This window comes from Cyprinodon variegatus, unplaced genomic scaffold, assembly GCF_000732505.1.
Source record: "Cyprinodon variegatus isolate N-32 unplaced genomic scaffold, C_variegatus-1.0 Scaffold4, whole genome shotgun sequence".
NCBI lineage: Eukaryota > Metazoa > Chordata > Actinopteri > Cyprinodontiformes > Cyprinodontidae > Cyprinodon > Cyprinodon variegatus.
Genome location: NW_015150457.1, coordinates 1,109,158 through 1,126,973, shown reverse-complemented (window position 1 = coordinate 1,126,973; position 17,816 = coordinate 1,109,158). Strand labels below are relative to the sequence as shown.

Genomic DNA, 17,816 nt, shown 5'->3' with positions numbered 1-17,816 from the left:
TTTCTAATAGGGGTGGGCCTTGGGGATTTGTATTGTGTTTTGCATCTACATCTGCATTTAAAGAGGTGGAAAAGTGGAGATGTGAATGTAGTTGCATAGTCAGACAAATTCTAGGGAAAAAAGCAAACCAGCGTGTGGTCAATCTATCAAAGCATAACAATGCTTAGGATTTTTTTTTTTACTCTATACAACAGAGCTAAGCAGCTCTTTCCTTTTCTCACTACACAATACACAGAAGAGGGAATTCTCACCTCTTCTTCAGTGAGACAATGAACACAACAGAGCACGTCCTGGAGGTACATGTCAGTAATAATGAGGCTATAATATGTCCATATCATTGGTAACTTACTGTGGAAAGCTGTTAAGAATGACTCAGAGCACATTGTGAGGAAGGTACCATTCACATTACACTGTAACCTGTAAGTGCATGGGTGAATAAATCTTGCAGCACTGGAAGTGTGTGTTTCCTATGGGGGGGCTTAATACAACACACAACGTGGAGATATTACTCTCTGGGCAACACTTCACAGGTTTTTGTTTGGACCACCTGTGCCGTGCATGGGGACTGTGTGGCACTTTAGTTCTTTGACGAAACAACCTCACTCGGACACACACACATACACTTACACACAGGCGCACAGAGGCTGCAGGTGCACGGTTAGTGTTATTGAGTGCGTCCTGGTTCCTAACTGTTGTTCCTCTTTAAACTCCTTTCTTCTAGTTTTTCCATCAGCCCTTGTTTTCTTCCCAGGGCTTGGCGGATGCTTGTGTACTGCTCTGTTGGGGTCCCCAGACATTGCATCCTGCTTGCAGAAGGGTCATAAGTGGCCCCACAGGATAACCTGAACAACAGTGGGAAAGAAAGGGAGCGTGGGTCTCTTCTGGTAATGTAGTTCTGACCAGCTCTGTGCCAAAGGCATACAAATGCTGCCAACTGCTTCTTGCAATTCCCATTATCATTGCAAGCGTGCACTATATGAACTGAAAACGTCTGTGCATGTTAACAACTGTGTGTGTGTGTGTGTGTGTGTGTGTGGGGGGGGGGGGGGGGGGGGGGTTGTGATAGTGTTATGCAAAGACATGCAAAGATAAACATTTGAAGGAAGCAATGCAGTCAGTTACTTTATTAAAGGTTTGATTTATTCACGGTCACTCTGTAAACAAGGACACACACGTTTTTCTTAAGTTTGATCCCCCTTAGCATCGCAAGAGGCCTCCTTTTGACTTCCTGTCTGTGTGGGAACCATTTCTATCTTCTGTCACACATGAAGTGTGAGGTTTTGTTTCTCTGTTTGCCATAAAAAGCCTCAGTGATAGACAATAAAAGCAACAATCGAGCTCCACATTTCAATGGACTTGCACTACTGTTGTCCCCAGGGAGAGAAGCTACATTTAGAAGAAACATCATTTTCTTTTAGTATAATATAAGCAGCTGTTTTGAAGCATGTTTTGTATATTTTACCAAATAAAGTTTATTGCTTCAAAAAATATTGATAAAATCAACCATACAAAATGGTCCTACTAACGTAAATTTATTACTAACGTATATTTATTTTGCCAGCCACTGTAAGGTTTAACCTAGGCCACCTACAAGCAACACAAATGTGTCAGTTAAGTGTGTTAAATGTATTCAAGTACAATGTTATGATTCATAAGAGCAAATATTAAACTTTAGGTGATTATGCAATATTAGGCTGAAAATCTTGCTTTTCTAACTGCAGCTTTAAAACTTCCCTTCACAGTGAATCTGGTTGCAATTATTGTTAAAGTGGGGTTTTGACCCATCTTAAATGCACTCTGATCTTTCGTTCTTTTCATAGATTTTTAATTGGAATCAATTCTGATGAATGGCAAGGCCACTCTCTAAAAGCTATCAGAGAATATCCTCAGCTGATTTTTGAGTTAATTCTCTTTCTAGGAAACCTTCCCCGGTTTTATCCTAAAGTTGTTATAATGAATGTCTTGATGCACTTCTCCATTCATCTTTCTTCTCATTACATGACATTTGTACAAAACATATTTAGAAAATATGCATTTTTCTTTTTTAGGCAAAGTATTGAATGTGTTTTAGTCTGTATCTTCTTGGAGATCAGTTCACTTGAATCTTTGTTGAAATATAATTATTTCTACTTCCAGATTTTGGTTGCATAAGTGGTTTCAGGAATTTTCAGAAGAATAGAAATACGTCTGTAACCAGAACCATCAGTTTGTTCTGATGCAAGAGAGAGTGCCTTACTCTTGACTTGCAGGATTACATTCTTTACCATCAATTCATTACATATCAAAGGAAAGCATTAATTTTTTTTCCTAAATTTTAAAGACTTATTAATGTTTATGGATTTCTGTATTTAGTTTTCTTTATTTTTTCAAAATATTTGTCATATGCCATTCCACCTTATTACATTGTATAGAACTGCACTAATTGCTGCCTATATTTTCGGATGATGTTTCTTCTTTTTTTTTGCAGGTGAACTTGGGTTATTGCAGACATCTATGTTAAATGTTTAATCAATAAACCCTTTCAAATATATTTTGGAAAATGTTGGAATATTTCCATATTATTATGACATATTCTGATTATTAGGTTGTATGTGTTTTGTATATTAGTGTTTTTATTACATTCATTACATAAATCTAGGAAATTTCTACAATAAAGTTGGAGAGATTCATGCAATCTTGGTTTGAAACATCCCTGCCATTTCTCCCTGCAGCTCTAGTTGGAAGCAAGTTTCTGCAGCTGCTCCACAGGCAAGTGGCTGTGAGGTAAACATGGCTGCGGGAAAGCCCCATATTATTGTGCTCCGGATGACGTTCCTCACTCTTCCAGTGTTTACTGTGGAAATTACTGCCAACTGCCAGCAAGCAGGTGCTTCCTCCTTTATTTGCTTATCCAAAAGCTTTAAAGATTGAATTAAAATCAAAGTGTCGAACTTTCCGGCAGCTTTTTTTTTTCTTTTTTTTTTCACACCTAAAACTCAGATTGTTTAATAGTTTTCCTCATGGTTTTTATACCTTTTCATTAACAAAGTAGGACATTCAATAAGGTGTATGCTCTGACATCAGACTTAATTTTTCTGTGAATTTAAGTCAATATTTGCATGTTTGGGTGTCTAGTTTGCTGTGTACATTTAAAGCTCTTGTTCTGCACAGAAATATTTAATAAGCACTTCAATGCATCTAGCACTTAATTTATAATATTTCTGTGTGAAGATATATACAAATATCTTCACACAGAGGGAAAAAAGGTAATTGGAATAAATAATAAGAACTACCATATAGTTATAAAAACTGTATGGTTGAGTGTATTTGTCTCCGTGAATCCATGTGATAGATGGACAGTTGGATTATTTCTTGGCCACTTGGGGGCAGAACAAATCTGACACAAAGGTCTGACCTGAGCTGCTAGCTGTTTTGATTATAACTGTTTTGTAGCTAAAGAAACCTTTTTTCTTCTTTTGGAAATGCTAAAAAGAAATATGATGATAAGATTTTTAGGTGCAATTATAGCTGATAGTTGTGAAAAATCTGGATAACATGGAAAATTCTGGATCGTTTCTTTTCTACTTGACATTTGACATCTACTTGTCTTGTCATATTGCTTCCTATCTTGTCATGTGTGTTGGTGTTTAGTAAAAAAGAAAGATCTTACGCAGATCTCAGCATCAGGAAATAAGAAGATTTTGATATCTTCATAGTATGTGTTTAACATCCTGTGATAGCTCCATCTATACGATTGTTGTAGTGCTGCTTGGGTCAATGGGCGGGAAAGTTGCAAAACCTTTCATTTCAGAACAATATTATTTATTTATTTACCCTTCATATATAGGTTTTGTTTTTCTTGTTTTTACATATAACAGTCTGGCATAATCACTTTACATGTGCTACAATATGTGCTATGATTTATTATCTTTAAAATCAAACACCTAGCAGATGTAGTTTAAATACTATTAAAGGTGCTAAACTTAACTCCAGCAAGGAGCAGACTTCCCACTGTTGTGTTAAGCAGTCAGTCAGAGAGAGACACCAATTAACTGTGTCACATGACCACATGAGACTTTAACGAGAAAGCGTGGGAAGGGCACATACATCAACTCTGTCTGGGGTTCACTACACAAAGACAATAAAGGAATCCTCCATGGAGAGTCTGATACCATTCTAGTCGCCATACTACAAGTTAAATAATGATGAATGTAATATCTTTCAGAAATTTGTTTGATAGATTGTTACATAAAGTAAACTATGTGGTTGGCAGTAGACCAGATTCATAACAATAATATCAGTTTAATATTATGATCCAAGAAGCAACCATTTAGAAAATCTCATCCAAAAAAGCCTGTTTTATGGAATCGCATTTACATTTTTACTTAGCATTTAACCAGAGATTGTCTAAAACAGCGCAGTTTATGTATAATATAAACAATAGCAAGTTACTGGTGCATATTGAGGGACTGTTTCAAAAACGAGACAAGTGCAAAGCAGCCTTGTGTGTCTTTTGTTGGGATTAATATATGGATTGGGAAGCTGAAAGAGCTAAAAGACTGTAAAACTTTGCATAACACAAAACAAGCTTTTCCTTCCGCCTATTCTATTTTAGACTATGTGTATATGTGTATTGTCTGAATAAAATATGTCAAATGTAAAAAAAAAAGAAAAAAAGTTTAAAATACATTTTGTATTTTAGTATAAATCTAGCCTACACTGGATTGTGTTATGTTGCATTTCATTTCTGTGTGTTTGCCCATTTAAAAAAAAGGAAAACATCAGATGTAATCTTCATACCTTGAATGTCTAAAATGACAAAAAAATGAACAAAAACATAATTGTTTGAATTTATTTTATTTTTCAAGATAATACAGTTTCCGATAGTTCTGCTGCACACTCAGCCAATGCTTACAAATAATAATGTTCTTCCTTGTTGAGAAAAACGGCTGCAAAATCTAAGACAGAAGGAAATCCTAGTGTGTGTCTTGATATAATAAAACAAGCATTGTTCCCTGACAATTTTGAAATAAACATGTCTGATGAAATTCTATGGGTTTCAAGATTCTTCCTCGGAATATAACCTGTCAATGTTGTTAATGACTAGAAAATATATAGCTTAATAGATATATTTTAGGCAAAATACAACCAAATATAATTTAATCCTACAACACATTGTAATCATTCACATAATAGATTCACTACAGTTATGCAAACCTACTGCATACAGAGTATATTCAAGTATTTCAGATTCTTTTTAATGCAAATTGTTAAGAAGTTATTCGGAAGTAACGTTTCAGCATTTTATATTCTACAAAGTGCATTAAATGTTTGTTCTTTGAATATGTTGAGCTACTGATACAAATATAAGGAGATATGAATCAATAAATGTTGCTATTATCCTGTTCACTAATAAATATCCAGATGATTTATAATTTGAAGCAATTTAGCAAAATCTCTTAATCAATCAAAACTTTGATTCAATGCTAGGGACATCACCCTGGTCGTGAATTTCAGTCTCAGAATCCTCAATATCAGCATATGCACCATCCTCCGATTCAGCTCTCTCTTTCATTAAAGCCTCTAGCGGATCAAGTAAAGTTTTCTTGGCATCTTTCTTAGTTGTGTCTAGGTTCTCCAGCTTGTCCGCAACAAAAGGCTTCTTTCTATCGATAAGGTCTTCTTCAGGTTCTGAGTCTTCCTCAGCCTCGTCTTCGCCATCAGCTGAGTCTCCTAAGCTTCCATTCCAGCCTTCATGAGGTGTGTCAGTATCTTCATCTTCCTTTTCATAATCCTTAATGCTTTTTTGGTCAGTCTTTCTATTAAGGGTGCTGCTCTTCTTCTCTTCAGACTCAATACATTTTGGTTCCTTTTCTTCTACAGATCCATCTTCTTCTTCATCTGTAGCTTCTTCACTATAAGCTTTATCTAAAGCATCTTCTTCATCCTTAGATCTGGATTTTTCTCCATTATTAGTTTCTATGCCCTTGCTGCCAAATTTTTCAATTTTGCTTGAATCTTCAACTGTGGTTTTATTATCTTCATGTGCTTTAGAGATAGCCTCTGAGAAATGTTCCTGCTTGGACTCAGATTCACTTTCATTTGCAAATGATTCAGATTCCTCAGGACATGTTCCAACATTTGATGTGTCATCCTTTATGCTTTGGTTTTCCGCAGTGCTGTCTTCCATTTTTCTTGATGACAAAAGTCCTTTGGCCAATAACAATTGTTCAACAGGTTCAACATGACCTAAAGACTCTTTTTCATCAGTGTATTCTTGTGAAGTCTCATCTAAAATCTCATCGTTACACTTGGCCTCTAAATTCTTGTCTCCCAAATCATCATAACCTTTAACTGTGGATGTGTCTTCTTGACCTGCTGTTTCATCTGTATCTTCTCCTAAATTGTTGTCAGAATTTTCATCATCTGTGGCTGATATGCTACCTTCCTCCTCTGATTCATTTTCAGTCACAGCCTTGGAGCTGCTTTCAGTTGTAGATCCTTGGTCAGTATCTCCAGAAACATCATGATTATCACCATCTCTTCTTTTTTCTGGCTCTTTTTCATTCAAAGCGTTATAGGCTTTGTTGATTTTGTGTTTTGTCTCTGTAGCTGAAGTTTCATCATTTGAAAGGGCATCTGCAGAATCACTCTTGCTTTGACCTGTATCTTCCTCCTCAGTATCAGTACCATCCATGGTATTCTCTTCTTTTAACCTATCTTCTTTCTCCTTATTAGGTTCATCTTCTGTTTCAGATTCCTGTTTACCTGTGGCTCCTCCCACTGCATCCTTATCAGATTCATGTGTCGCATCTGTATCAATCTTGTTTTCTTCACTGTCATTTGCTGTTTCACTTGTAAGAGCCAAAGCAAGTCTATTTTTTACTTTGAAAGACTCTTCTTCACAACTGAAAGCCTCTTCCTCTTCTGCATTGTCAATTTTTTCAGATTGTTGTTCACTTGTTGCAGTCACTGTTGCTTCATCCCCAGCCTGCTTGTATTTTTTGTTTTCATTTTCAGGCTGTTTAATTGAGAGTTCACCACAAATGCCATCATTCTCCTCTGCACTTTCATCATCATCGTCATCATCATCATCATCTGTGGTAATGTCATTTACGTCTTCGGCAGAATCACTTTCACCAGCAGTGCCAGTTTGTTCTCCGTCATCAATTGTTCTTTCGTCTTCACTAACTTCATTTTCTGTCCCCTCTGCTGCAGTTTCATCTTTTGCAATCTGATCCTTTGATTTTCCATTTTGTCTAAGAGCTGTCTCTTCCTCTGAGATATTCTCATCCCCAGTGGTTGTTCCTTTATTCTGTTCTTCTGATGTTTCATCCTCTGTTGATGAATCCCTGTTTCCATCTGATTCATTTGCACTAACGGCAGGAAGATTCTCTTCATCTGTGCCTGTTCCTTCTTCCCCTTCTGCACCTTTTTCAGATTTATGTTTGCTTGCAGCTCTCTTAGTTTCCTTAGTTTTATCTCCACTTTTAGTTAAAGAACCCCTGTAAACCTGTGCAGCAGGCACTTCATTTTCTGTTGTGTCTTCTTCATCAGACTCTGACTCAGCTGCTTCATTCTCATCTGGGGAATCGCCTGAATTGACAGGAGAAATTGTATGTTCTCCACTGACAATGCTCTTTTCCTTAACCTCTTCTCTTTCAGATGTTTGAACCTCTGGTTTTGCCTCACCTTTCTCTTTTCTGTTCTCATACAGTGCGGCAGGGATTTGGCTTTTTTTCAATTCTGCTTCTCTTTTAACGGAAAGCTCATCCTCAGTTTCTTCTTCCTCCTGTATACTTGACAGATCATCAAATGTTGCCTCTTCTTCATCCTCAGTTTCATTTCCATCACTGGTACCACCTGACTCCCCCACAGAGTCATGGTCACTGGTGGTACCAGTACCCTCGCTTGCTTCTTCCGTGTCAGATTTCTGCTCTGTTAAGGTTACCACAGTCTTATCTTTCTCACATTCATGTCCACTTGTGGTTATTGAGGATGTTTCTATGGCTGCTTTTTCATCTTCTGATAACGCCGCATTAGATGTAATCTCTGAGAGACTCTCCTTGTCTATTTCAACCTCCTTTTCTTTGTTGGACTTGACATCAGTCATTTGTGCTACACTAACCTCAAATGCTGGGTGTTTATCCACAGCCTCACCGTGGTCAGCCTCTTCTGATGACCTATTCTTAATTAATACTTTAGTTTCTTGTTCAGCAGTCATTTTGGCTTCACTGTCTTCTTCTTCTGACTGGTCACTTTCATTAATAGTAACTTTTTCGTTATTTGCTGCATCTGTTGTTGACTGTTGCTTCATTTTGCCCTGAAGAACTATTCGCACTGATGGAAGCAATTTCCTCTTCAACTTTGACCAGTCCTTCTTTGCTCCTTCACGGTCTGCTTCCAATTTCTCTGATGATGCTTCTTTCACTAAAACATATCTTTCTTCTTGTTCTGACTCTTCTTCATTTAGGACTTCAGTGTTTGAAAAAGCAACAGATTTTTCAGATTCTACTTCTCGTATTGCTCCAACAATAACTTGCTCTACAAGTGTTTTTACTTTTGTGTCCTTATCATTTACATGTGGATCTGCCCCATCAGCTGTGGTTTTCATCAGCAGAATCCTCTTCAGGTCGTAGTCAATAGCAACAGGTGCAGTTCTCTTGACTTCCACTGAAAGAGGTTGTCTGGAATTTACATTTTTCTCCATACAAGTTTCACAGGGACAATATTCATCAATATTGTCCGCTCGCTGGTCACTGTAGGATGTTCCTGTTGTGGAATCACTTTTTTCAGCCTGTGAATCCGTAGACTGTAGCTTGATCTTAAGCCTCTGTCTCCTTTCTTCAGTTTGTTTAGTTGAAACTCTGGATATCGCCTCAGTAGGAGGTCTTGGTAACCCTACTCTGCCTTGAATTTTCCTTATTTCCTTGTCAATGCTTGTTTGAATTTTATTTTGAACCTCTATTTTAAGTTCATCTATCATCTTGTCAAGCTGATCAGTATCTTCTAGGCTCCATCGCAATTTCAATTCTTTCATTGCACTTAAATAATGTGTCATAAACTGCTTTTCTATTTTATTTAGCAAGGTTAGCACCCAAACAGGGTCCGGATCTTGAGACAGTTTCCTGGAGAGGTTTTTATCATTACCGCTTGACTCTCCAGAACTTTTGCTTGAGGATGCTGGTGTTTCAGGAGGTTCTCCTGGACTATCATTGCTTGTTATTGTTTCATCTGTGGCTGAATCCTCCTCTTCCTGCTCTGCTTTTTCTGCATCCTGTTTCCACTTGGTACTTGTTTCAGTGTGTGCTTTCTCCATTGTGATCAAACTGTTCTGAGTTTGAGATCCATCGACATTCGGTTCGCTACAGCTTTTTACTCCATCACTACTCTTCCCCGAACCGGTGGATCCACTGTTTACATCCACACCAGAGGAAGAGGTGTGATTATGCTCCCCCTCAAGAGAATTATGATTGTTCATATTTGGGGCATGTTTCTTTTCATCAGGGTTGGAAAGCCATAGAGACTGAAGAATACTCATAAGCTCCTGGTATCTTTCATCCTTTTCATTTGCATTCTCAGGGTCATGTTGTATTAAACGCAGCTTTACAAGGCAATCTAAGAGACCTTTAGCTGATGTACTTAACTTACGCCCATGCACAGGTGAGATTTCTGGTAAACTGTTGCATCTGTCAAGCTTAGGGTTTAAAAGTACTTTCATAACTTGTATGGAGTTAAACATTTTTGAGCCGTCTCCTCTATGAGTAGAACTGCTCTCTTCTTTTGGTGCCTCTGTGCTTGTTTTGCAGTCCTCTTTTTGGAATTCAATGGGACAATTGGCTTCTTTTAAAATTTGAGCATCAGACTTATTTTTCTCAGCATCATCTTCTCCATTGTCTCTCTCAGCTGCACCAATATCTTTTACACTATCGTCATTTTCATGAAGTTCCTCCATCTCATAATGGTCTCTGTCTGTTGGTAGGGTTTTCAGCCATTCATTTACCACCTCGGTGGGGGATGCATTTGGTAAGATGGATGGAACCAGCTCAAAGTCACCATTATCCATGTCATTTTTCCTGTCTTTGCTGCCTTTATTACTTTTATTAGAGACAGCTTCTGTGGCGTCCATTGCACTATTTGCTTTCCTTTTTGAACCATGAGATCTGGATTCTCCAGGGGACGAATTTTCACAAATTTCTTTCATAATTTCTGAACCAGACAGGGTTTGGGACAGGTCACTTTCAGCTGAATCTGTATGGCATACTACTGGATGTCTATTTGGACAAATGCCTTCATCTCCAGCAACCTGCCCTCTTGAGGCATTGGTTCTAGAACTCTTCCCTGTATTCTCCGAAACAGTGATGGCAGTGGACACATTTGTTACATTGGTCTTTTTAGACTTAACAGACAAATGTGAGTGCACACTCAAAGAGCTTTGTGAGTTTCTTGCCCGTTTTACTCCTTGTTTCTTAGAAGTTCTCGACTTTTTTGAACTCCCAGATGCTTTGGAATTTGACGACAAAACAGTAGGAGATCTCTCCTCTGTTTCTTCAATTGTTACAGAGGGGACTTCAGATCTACTTAATGCTTCAGAGAAATCTGATTTTGTTGACACAGGACTTTGTGTGGCATTGGATCTCCTTAAAGCATCTTCGTTATTGTGAGCTTCAGATTGCTGAGTATAAGGATCCATTAATATGTTTGATTTTGCGTCTGACGTTAAATCATCAGTGTCTTCATCACCAGTCCCCTTCCCAGGAGTGATGCAAGATCTGTTGGACTGTGTGGTTCTTAAAGAAGCATCAGACATTACTGAAGACACAATGTGAGTCCTCTCTGATGGATCTGCTTCTTTGGCCATCTGTGAATGTGAGGCTTTGGATTTTGTGGAGACCGATGATACTGTTGTTTTTACTGATTTAGCAGAAATAGGACTCGAAGGTTTCATCTCAGTGTTCTGCTCTGTGCTTTCATCAGTGACATTGACATTTTTAGGTGAAACATTGAAAGTTTCAGAAGAGTTTGATCTACCACCTGAATGCCTTGATGTTGTTGATTTGATGGAGGAATTACTACTTGTGCAGTTCATGTTTTCTACATGATTTCTTTTGGCTGATTTATCAGATGTTTGTAATTTACAAGACTTTGTACTTATGCTGGACCTTGTTGACTTGGCAGATTTTTCTGATAAAGTGCTGGGTGGTCTTTGAGCTATTTCTTGTCCCTTTAACATGTTGTCCACCATTGTAACTTTGCATGGTGTGTTTGTTGGTTCTCTGCCCAAACTTTCTTCTCTGGAGTTTCCTTTACCTAACCTCCCCCTCAGTGATCTCTTGGATTGTGTTGAAGCGACTGATTTAAGAGATCTGTCAGAACCAGTACTGTCTGCCCTCTCTGCAACACTGTTAGTTTCTGCAACATGGTGTTCAGCTGGTTCTCCATCAACATTTAAGCCATGATGACTAGAGGCCTTAGATCCAATGGCTCTTTCAGATACATTAGAGCAACTTGTTTTAATTGATGTGCAACTTTCAGCTCTATCTTGTACTGTTTCTTCACGGTAGTCCACGCCGGGAGTATCCGTTCCCTGAGTAGTTGCATCATCAGAACACCTGGAGTTTTTTGAATGACGAGAAACAGCTGACTCGGTCATCCTGAATGGTGATAAGTGTCCTTCCCCTTCAATGTCTAAAGCACCAATGTTTGTTCCATGTTCAGATAGGGTGTTAGAAGCTTTTGATTTTGTAGATTTTACAGAAACATTTGATGGAATTGACTTTGCTGATATTACTGACAAATCACTCATTGATCCTTCTGTTTGAGCAGCTGACATCTTTGACTTTTTTGACTTTGTGGATGCTGCACTCTCTGATCTGTCATGAGAGGCTTTCTTATGTACTTTATCCAATATTGGATTATTATCAGAAAACACTCCAGAGCTATTTGACTTTATAGAAATGGTTGAAGCTGGTGAGCTTGGTCTGCTGACAATTTCTTGAACAGGGATATCAGTTGAGCATTTTGACATACCAGATCTTGACGAAATATCTGACTTGGCAGAATTGATGGTCATTGAACTTGCTGATCTACTTTCAGTAAACTCCTCTGTACCATTATCTTCGTTAAAACTTTTAGTATTTGTATCGCAACTAAAAGCAGTGGCTTTTGATTTCTGGGATACTTCAGTGACATTTGATTTTGCTGAAGTCGTTGATCGAGCAGAGGTACCGCTTGGGTGTCTAACTTTATTTTCTCTTCCATCTTCGGCTGAACATTCATGTTCTTTTACTTTAGCAGATTTTGTAGAAGTAGTTGACTTTGCAGTTTTAGAGGATTGGACACTGTTTGGTCTTTGCTGACTTTCACTCCTTTTGTCATACATTTCAATAGTTTTTCCAGGTGTTGCATCAGAAATATTTGATTGAACTGACTTTGCTGAAATGTGTGATTTAATGGATGATGCACTTAGTACTCTGTCAAAAGACTTGGCAGATTTCTCAGAAACAAGTGAGATGACTGATTTAGCTGAAGTGCTGCTTGGAGGTCTTTTATAACTTTCAATATTGTCACTGTCAATCCTTTCGCTTTGTGACTTAACTGACCTAGTAGATGCTACACTTATAATGCTTCCTTCACTGTCCTCTTCAACAACTGTTACATCACAATTGTCAGCATGGTTTTCTAACTGAACATCAGAAACTTGTGATCTTTTAGATACATTTGATTTTACTGATCTGCCTGATTTCACTGACAGATTACTGGACGGTCTCGCTGTGTGTTTCTCATAATCCAGTGGGGTCGATTCATTTGCTGAATTAGTAGATTTGACTGAGATGACACTAGGTGTTCTCTCCTCATCTTCACTGTTTAACTCATCAAGAGGACCAGCCTTTGTGGACATTACTTCAGAAGTATTTGTTATGGTTGATATCACTGAAGCAAGTGACCTTTCTGACAAAGCACTTGCTGTTCTTTTTTCAGACTTGAAAGAAGTTTTGGAAGCACTTGACTGGACAGAACAGGTTGACATGCTGCTTGATGCTCTTTTTATATTTGTCTCTTCATTATTGTCGCTGTCTGAAATATCAACACTTTCTCTGGCTGGGACATCAGAGCATTTTAAAGTATTTGATTTTACTGATAGGTTTGATTTAACTGACTGAGGTGATAGAGGTTTACTTTTCTTGCCATTTCCAGCTGCTCTTTCTTCTTGAGTGACTGCTGCATTTTCCAAGCAAACTTTGGAAGGTTTCAGTCTTTGGCATCCCTTGGAGGCATTTGATTTTGTTGATTTTTCTGATTTGGCTGACAGATTGCTTAGGGTTTCCACATCTTCATAATCACCAACCATATTTTCATCTGCTTGATGATCCGATCTATTTGATTTTGATGATTTAGCACAGCTTGCTGACCGTTCAGAACTCAATTTTACAGATTTTCCTGATAAAGACCTTGGTGTTCTTTCCAAAGACTTTATTGATATTTCTGACATGCAGGACTGGACTGACTTGCCTGACATGCTGCTTGGAGATCTTTCCTCACCATTATTCTCGTGTTTCTCCTCCTCACTATCCAGCGAGCTATCGTCCACTTCAGCATTAGCTGAGCGCATTGATTTATTTGATTTTATGGAACATATTGAGTCAATCGATTGTTGTGATATCGGTCGAAATTCACTCCTCTGTTCAACATCTGTTTCCTCATGGTGGACACCCTCCAACCCATCAATCTTTGAACTTGTAGAAACATTAGAAATTTTGGATTGCGTTGATTTTTCCGATCTATTAGAAATATTACTTAAAGCTCTTTCTGCCTTTTCGCCGTTATTAGATATGTTTTCATACAGGTCAACATGTTCTGCTGATTTAGTAGATTTTGCTGATGTAGTTGATATTGCAGTTTTATTTGACAGTGCACTGTGAGCTCTCTGTTCTGCCTCATCTTCACAATGCCCTTCATCAGAAATTATATCACTTGTGTCTGACTCAACATCGGAAACCTTTGACTTAGCTAAATGATTGCTATGGGGTCTCTCTGCAGACACTGCAGATCTTTCAGAAATGACAGATCCTCTGCTTTGTGATCTTTCCTCTTGGTCATTCTCTTGATCATAGGTATTTGAACTTTTCTCTTGTAGGGCTTTATTAGAACATTTTGATTTTGTTGATTTGGTAGAAGTAGCTGAGTTTGTAGATTTGACTGAAAGTACACTGGGAACTCTCTCTTGATTTGCCTGCTCATTTGTATGTTGACCAGGTCTTGAAGACACGTCCAAAGTATTTGATTTGGTAGATTGAGTAGAAATATTTGATTTTGTTGATGTTTTAGACATGACACTTGCTGATCTCAAATTTTGTGATTCAACAGATTTGGTTGATGCACTGCATGCTGCTCTTTTTTCTGGTTTCATTTCCTCACTGTACTGAAAAAGCAACTCAGTACCTTCAGAGGCCATAGCGTGAGCAGAACAGTTTGACCTACTTGATCTGGAGGAGATATTTGTCTTTACTGACTGCACAGATGTTGAGCTGACTGATCTCCCCTCAATTTCTTCTTCACTAAATATTTCTTCAGTGGGACTGCTGCAGATTTCAGAGACATTCTTTTTTGCACATGCCACAGAAGCATGTGATTTAGAAGATTTAGCAGATGCAGCTGACATATTGCTCAAAGCTCTTTCTCTGCATTCATCTTGATCTGAAGAACTTCCTTCGGTACTACCATCACTTGTCTTTGACATGTTAGATTTTGTGGGAGGTTTTGAAAGGATTGATTCCGTTTTGATGTGTGATTGCACTGATTTTAATAATGTAGCACCAGGTCCCTGTTCCCCATTCGCTGCATCACATTCATCCAACTTTTCACGACCTTTTGTCTTACTTGATTTTGCTGAAATATTTGACTTGATGGATTTATCTGACATGCTGCTTGATCTTCCCTCAGATGCATGCAGGTGATTTCTTTCGTTATCAATATTACCAGGGTGGGATGTAAAAACTTGAGAAGGTTCTGATTTTAAAGATATCACAGACGTGTGTGATTTGCCAGATTTTACAGACATGGCACTCCCGGCTCTTTCTATAGTTGTCCTATCTTCTTTACAGGCATTTTGTTTAGTGGGTGTAACAGATGTCGAGCTGACTGATTTTTCTGAAATAAAACTTGATGCTTTTGTTTTAGCAGTATCTGGTATTTCTGTAATGTTGCAATTATCCTCCTTCATATTGTCACTATTGTTATTATGAGCAACTTCGGATTTTTGGGATTTGCTTGATTTAGCAGATACATTTGATTTGACAGACTTTTCTGAATTTACAGACAGTTTGCTTTGTGGTCTCAGTTTGCTCTCACTTTCAGGGTTATAATTTTCTGGGATGTTAGACTTTTTTGCAACATATAGCTCAGTGGTTTTTGTTTTTTTAGATTTTGTTGATAAGTTGGATTTTGTTGACAAAGCACTGGTCGCTCTCTCAGAAGTTTCCTCCAAACTTGGTGACATTCTGGATGTTTGAGATACAGTTGACCTCTCTGAAGTAGCAGACATACAACTTGGTTTTATTCCCCCTGCAGCTTGATTGTCCACTGGTATTCCTTCTGAAGTGCTTGACCCTTTAGAAACAGTAGAAATTTCTGATATTGCACTTTTCACACTGAGTACAGAGTTGCTCTCGATTTCTTCTCCTGTGTTCTGGTTGTCCTCCTCCTCAGATGTCTCTTGTGTTATTCCTTTTAAGTCAGCTGACTCGCTGGATAAAGCTGACAGCAAACTCTGTGTCCTCGGCTCTAAATCATCCTCAGCCTGCTGTTCCACGTCCTCCTCTGACTCATGTCGTACAGGTGGTGCCTTTACAGATTTAGAAGATTTAAAGGATTTCATAGAGATTTTGCTAGATGCTCTGTCTTCTTCTTCTTTCTCATCACATGCTTGCAATCCCTCAGTTGTATCATCTGAAACAGCAGAACTACAATTTCTTGGACTAATCAAATTAGCTGACATGGCACTTTTGAATCCCCCCCTCTCTTCTATACTTTCTACTGTCTGATTTGTTTCTGATCTATTTGATCTACATGATGGATCTGATTTCATAGACATGACACTACATTTATCTCTTTGTATCTCATCGTTTTCTCCAGCTTTATTCTTGATGCTTTCTTGCAGTTTGACCTGAGGCCCAGTAGATTCTCCACAGTGACAAATGTAAGACGGTTTAGAAGTTTTTGGCTTGGTATGCTTCCTTGAACTCTTAAGTGAGTCTGTGCCCAGTGTTTTACTCCCCATGGTTTCTTTCTTGTCAGAGTTGCAAATTTGAGAGCTTGATTCATCATTTCCTTCACCCTTTTCTTCAGTTTGTTCTTCTTGGTCGGATTCTTTATCAGTTTTTAGATCAAAGTTATTTGAACAATTGCCTAAACCAGTCGACTTGCCATTTTCTACAATGGATGGTTTCACGTTGCACTTTGGTAAACAAGTCTCCCTCTGGACGGTACAAAACACCATTTCAGCAGCCTCAATACTTTGCATGCGTGTCTCTACCAATTGATCTGCATGCTCTTCACTTGATCTGGACATAGTTTGCCTCTTAATCACTGTCTTCCTTGAAACCACAGTATGGGAGGATGCACTTGAACTAGAACTATGACTACACCGACTTGCACCATGTTTCCCTATTACATTTTTCCATGTCTCATAACCTTGACAATGACTGCAGCAGTAGGGACAGTGTGGTTTCTCTCTGTGCCCAAGAACATGCTGAGTGAAAAAAGCTTCATCGGTGGACGTGATTTCAGATTCTGAACAGCTTACATCACCAATATGTGCAAGATTAGGATTATTGTGGCCTTTGATCTGATCATTGTTCTGGCCTGCTGTCTTTTTTACTTTTGTAGACCAATGTAATATTTTATCATTTGGTAGTCTGAAGCGCACTTTCATCTCCATGGACAAACTCCCGTCTTTATTAACTCGAACCCATTTCTCTATGTCATCTTCTCTGCTGTCGCCACTTGCTGGGCAGGAATTAACAATTTCTGGGGAGTCCCTTCCATCGGGTGCAGATTTGTCAGATGATACAGAGTACTTTGTGCCTCTGTTGACATCTTCCAGGTTTGGGAGGGTGATGTTTGTCTTTGCAGTGATTCCTTAGTTAATTTTAATTGAAATGAGAAAGAGACAAATAAAAAAAAAATTAGTCCTCTTTGGCATCTCAAATTATTCATATGGATGTAATTTACTACAGTCTATTAATTTATCAGGGAATATTTTGATTTTAGTTCCATGGAGTCTAATAGGTAATGAAAAGAAAATTATTTGTCCTTAATTATAGATATTATAGATATTTTCATGCTTCGGCAATTAAATATTGCATTAAAAGATTTTAAAAGTGGCTTCTCTTACTTTCATCCCCATCAGTGGGTTCAGTGGTGCGTGACTTCCCACTCAGCCTTGGAAGTTTGTTGCTGGATGTTTTCTCAAAATTCTCCATGATCATAGGATGAGAGGGTTCCCGTCCGACACAAACCAGAACACCAGGGCACTGCAGAAGGCTTTGAATGCTGTCAATCTGCAAAAAGGTAGAGTATTATAAATTATTTATAATTTAATTTATAATTATAAACTTAGTCAGTTAATATTTGACAGAAAGAACCTATCCACCATTTACATTTGAAGCTCCTCAAGCTTGCATATTTGAGCAAGTCTATTTTTATTATATATATGCTTCCAATGAGGTGTGCTTTTAAAAAACATAAGATATCATAATATGTGTTTGTTGATGATATCCTAATCTATTTGACCATGACAATAAAAAACAATATTCATTCAATAGTTGTCCACTGGA

General features: G+C 38.1%; 1 protein-coding gene across 1 annotated transcript in view; it reads right to left on the bottom strand.

Moving 5' to 3' along the window:
- Positions 1-5,446: 5,446 nt before the first annotated feature.
- The window catches only part of LOC107083066 (retinitis pigmentosa 1-like 1 protein), a 14,545-nt gene continuing 2,175 nt past the window's right edge, over positions 5,447-17,816 (bottom strand). The window contains exons 2-5 of the mRNA XM_015372013.1: positions 17,375-17,540; positions 16,514-17,118; positions 15,638-15,823; positions 5,447-10,378 (exon numbers count right to left, since the gene is read on the bottom strand). Of these exons, the coding sequence (XP_015227499.1) occupies positions 5,447-10,378; positions 15,638-15,823; positions 16,514-17,118; positions 17,375-17,540 (5,889 nt within the window). The remainder of the gene's footprint in view (positions 10,379-15,637; positions 15,824-16,513; positions 17,119-17,374; positions 17,541-17,816) is intronic.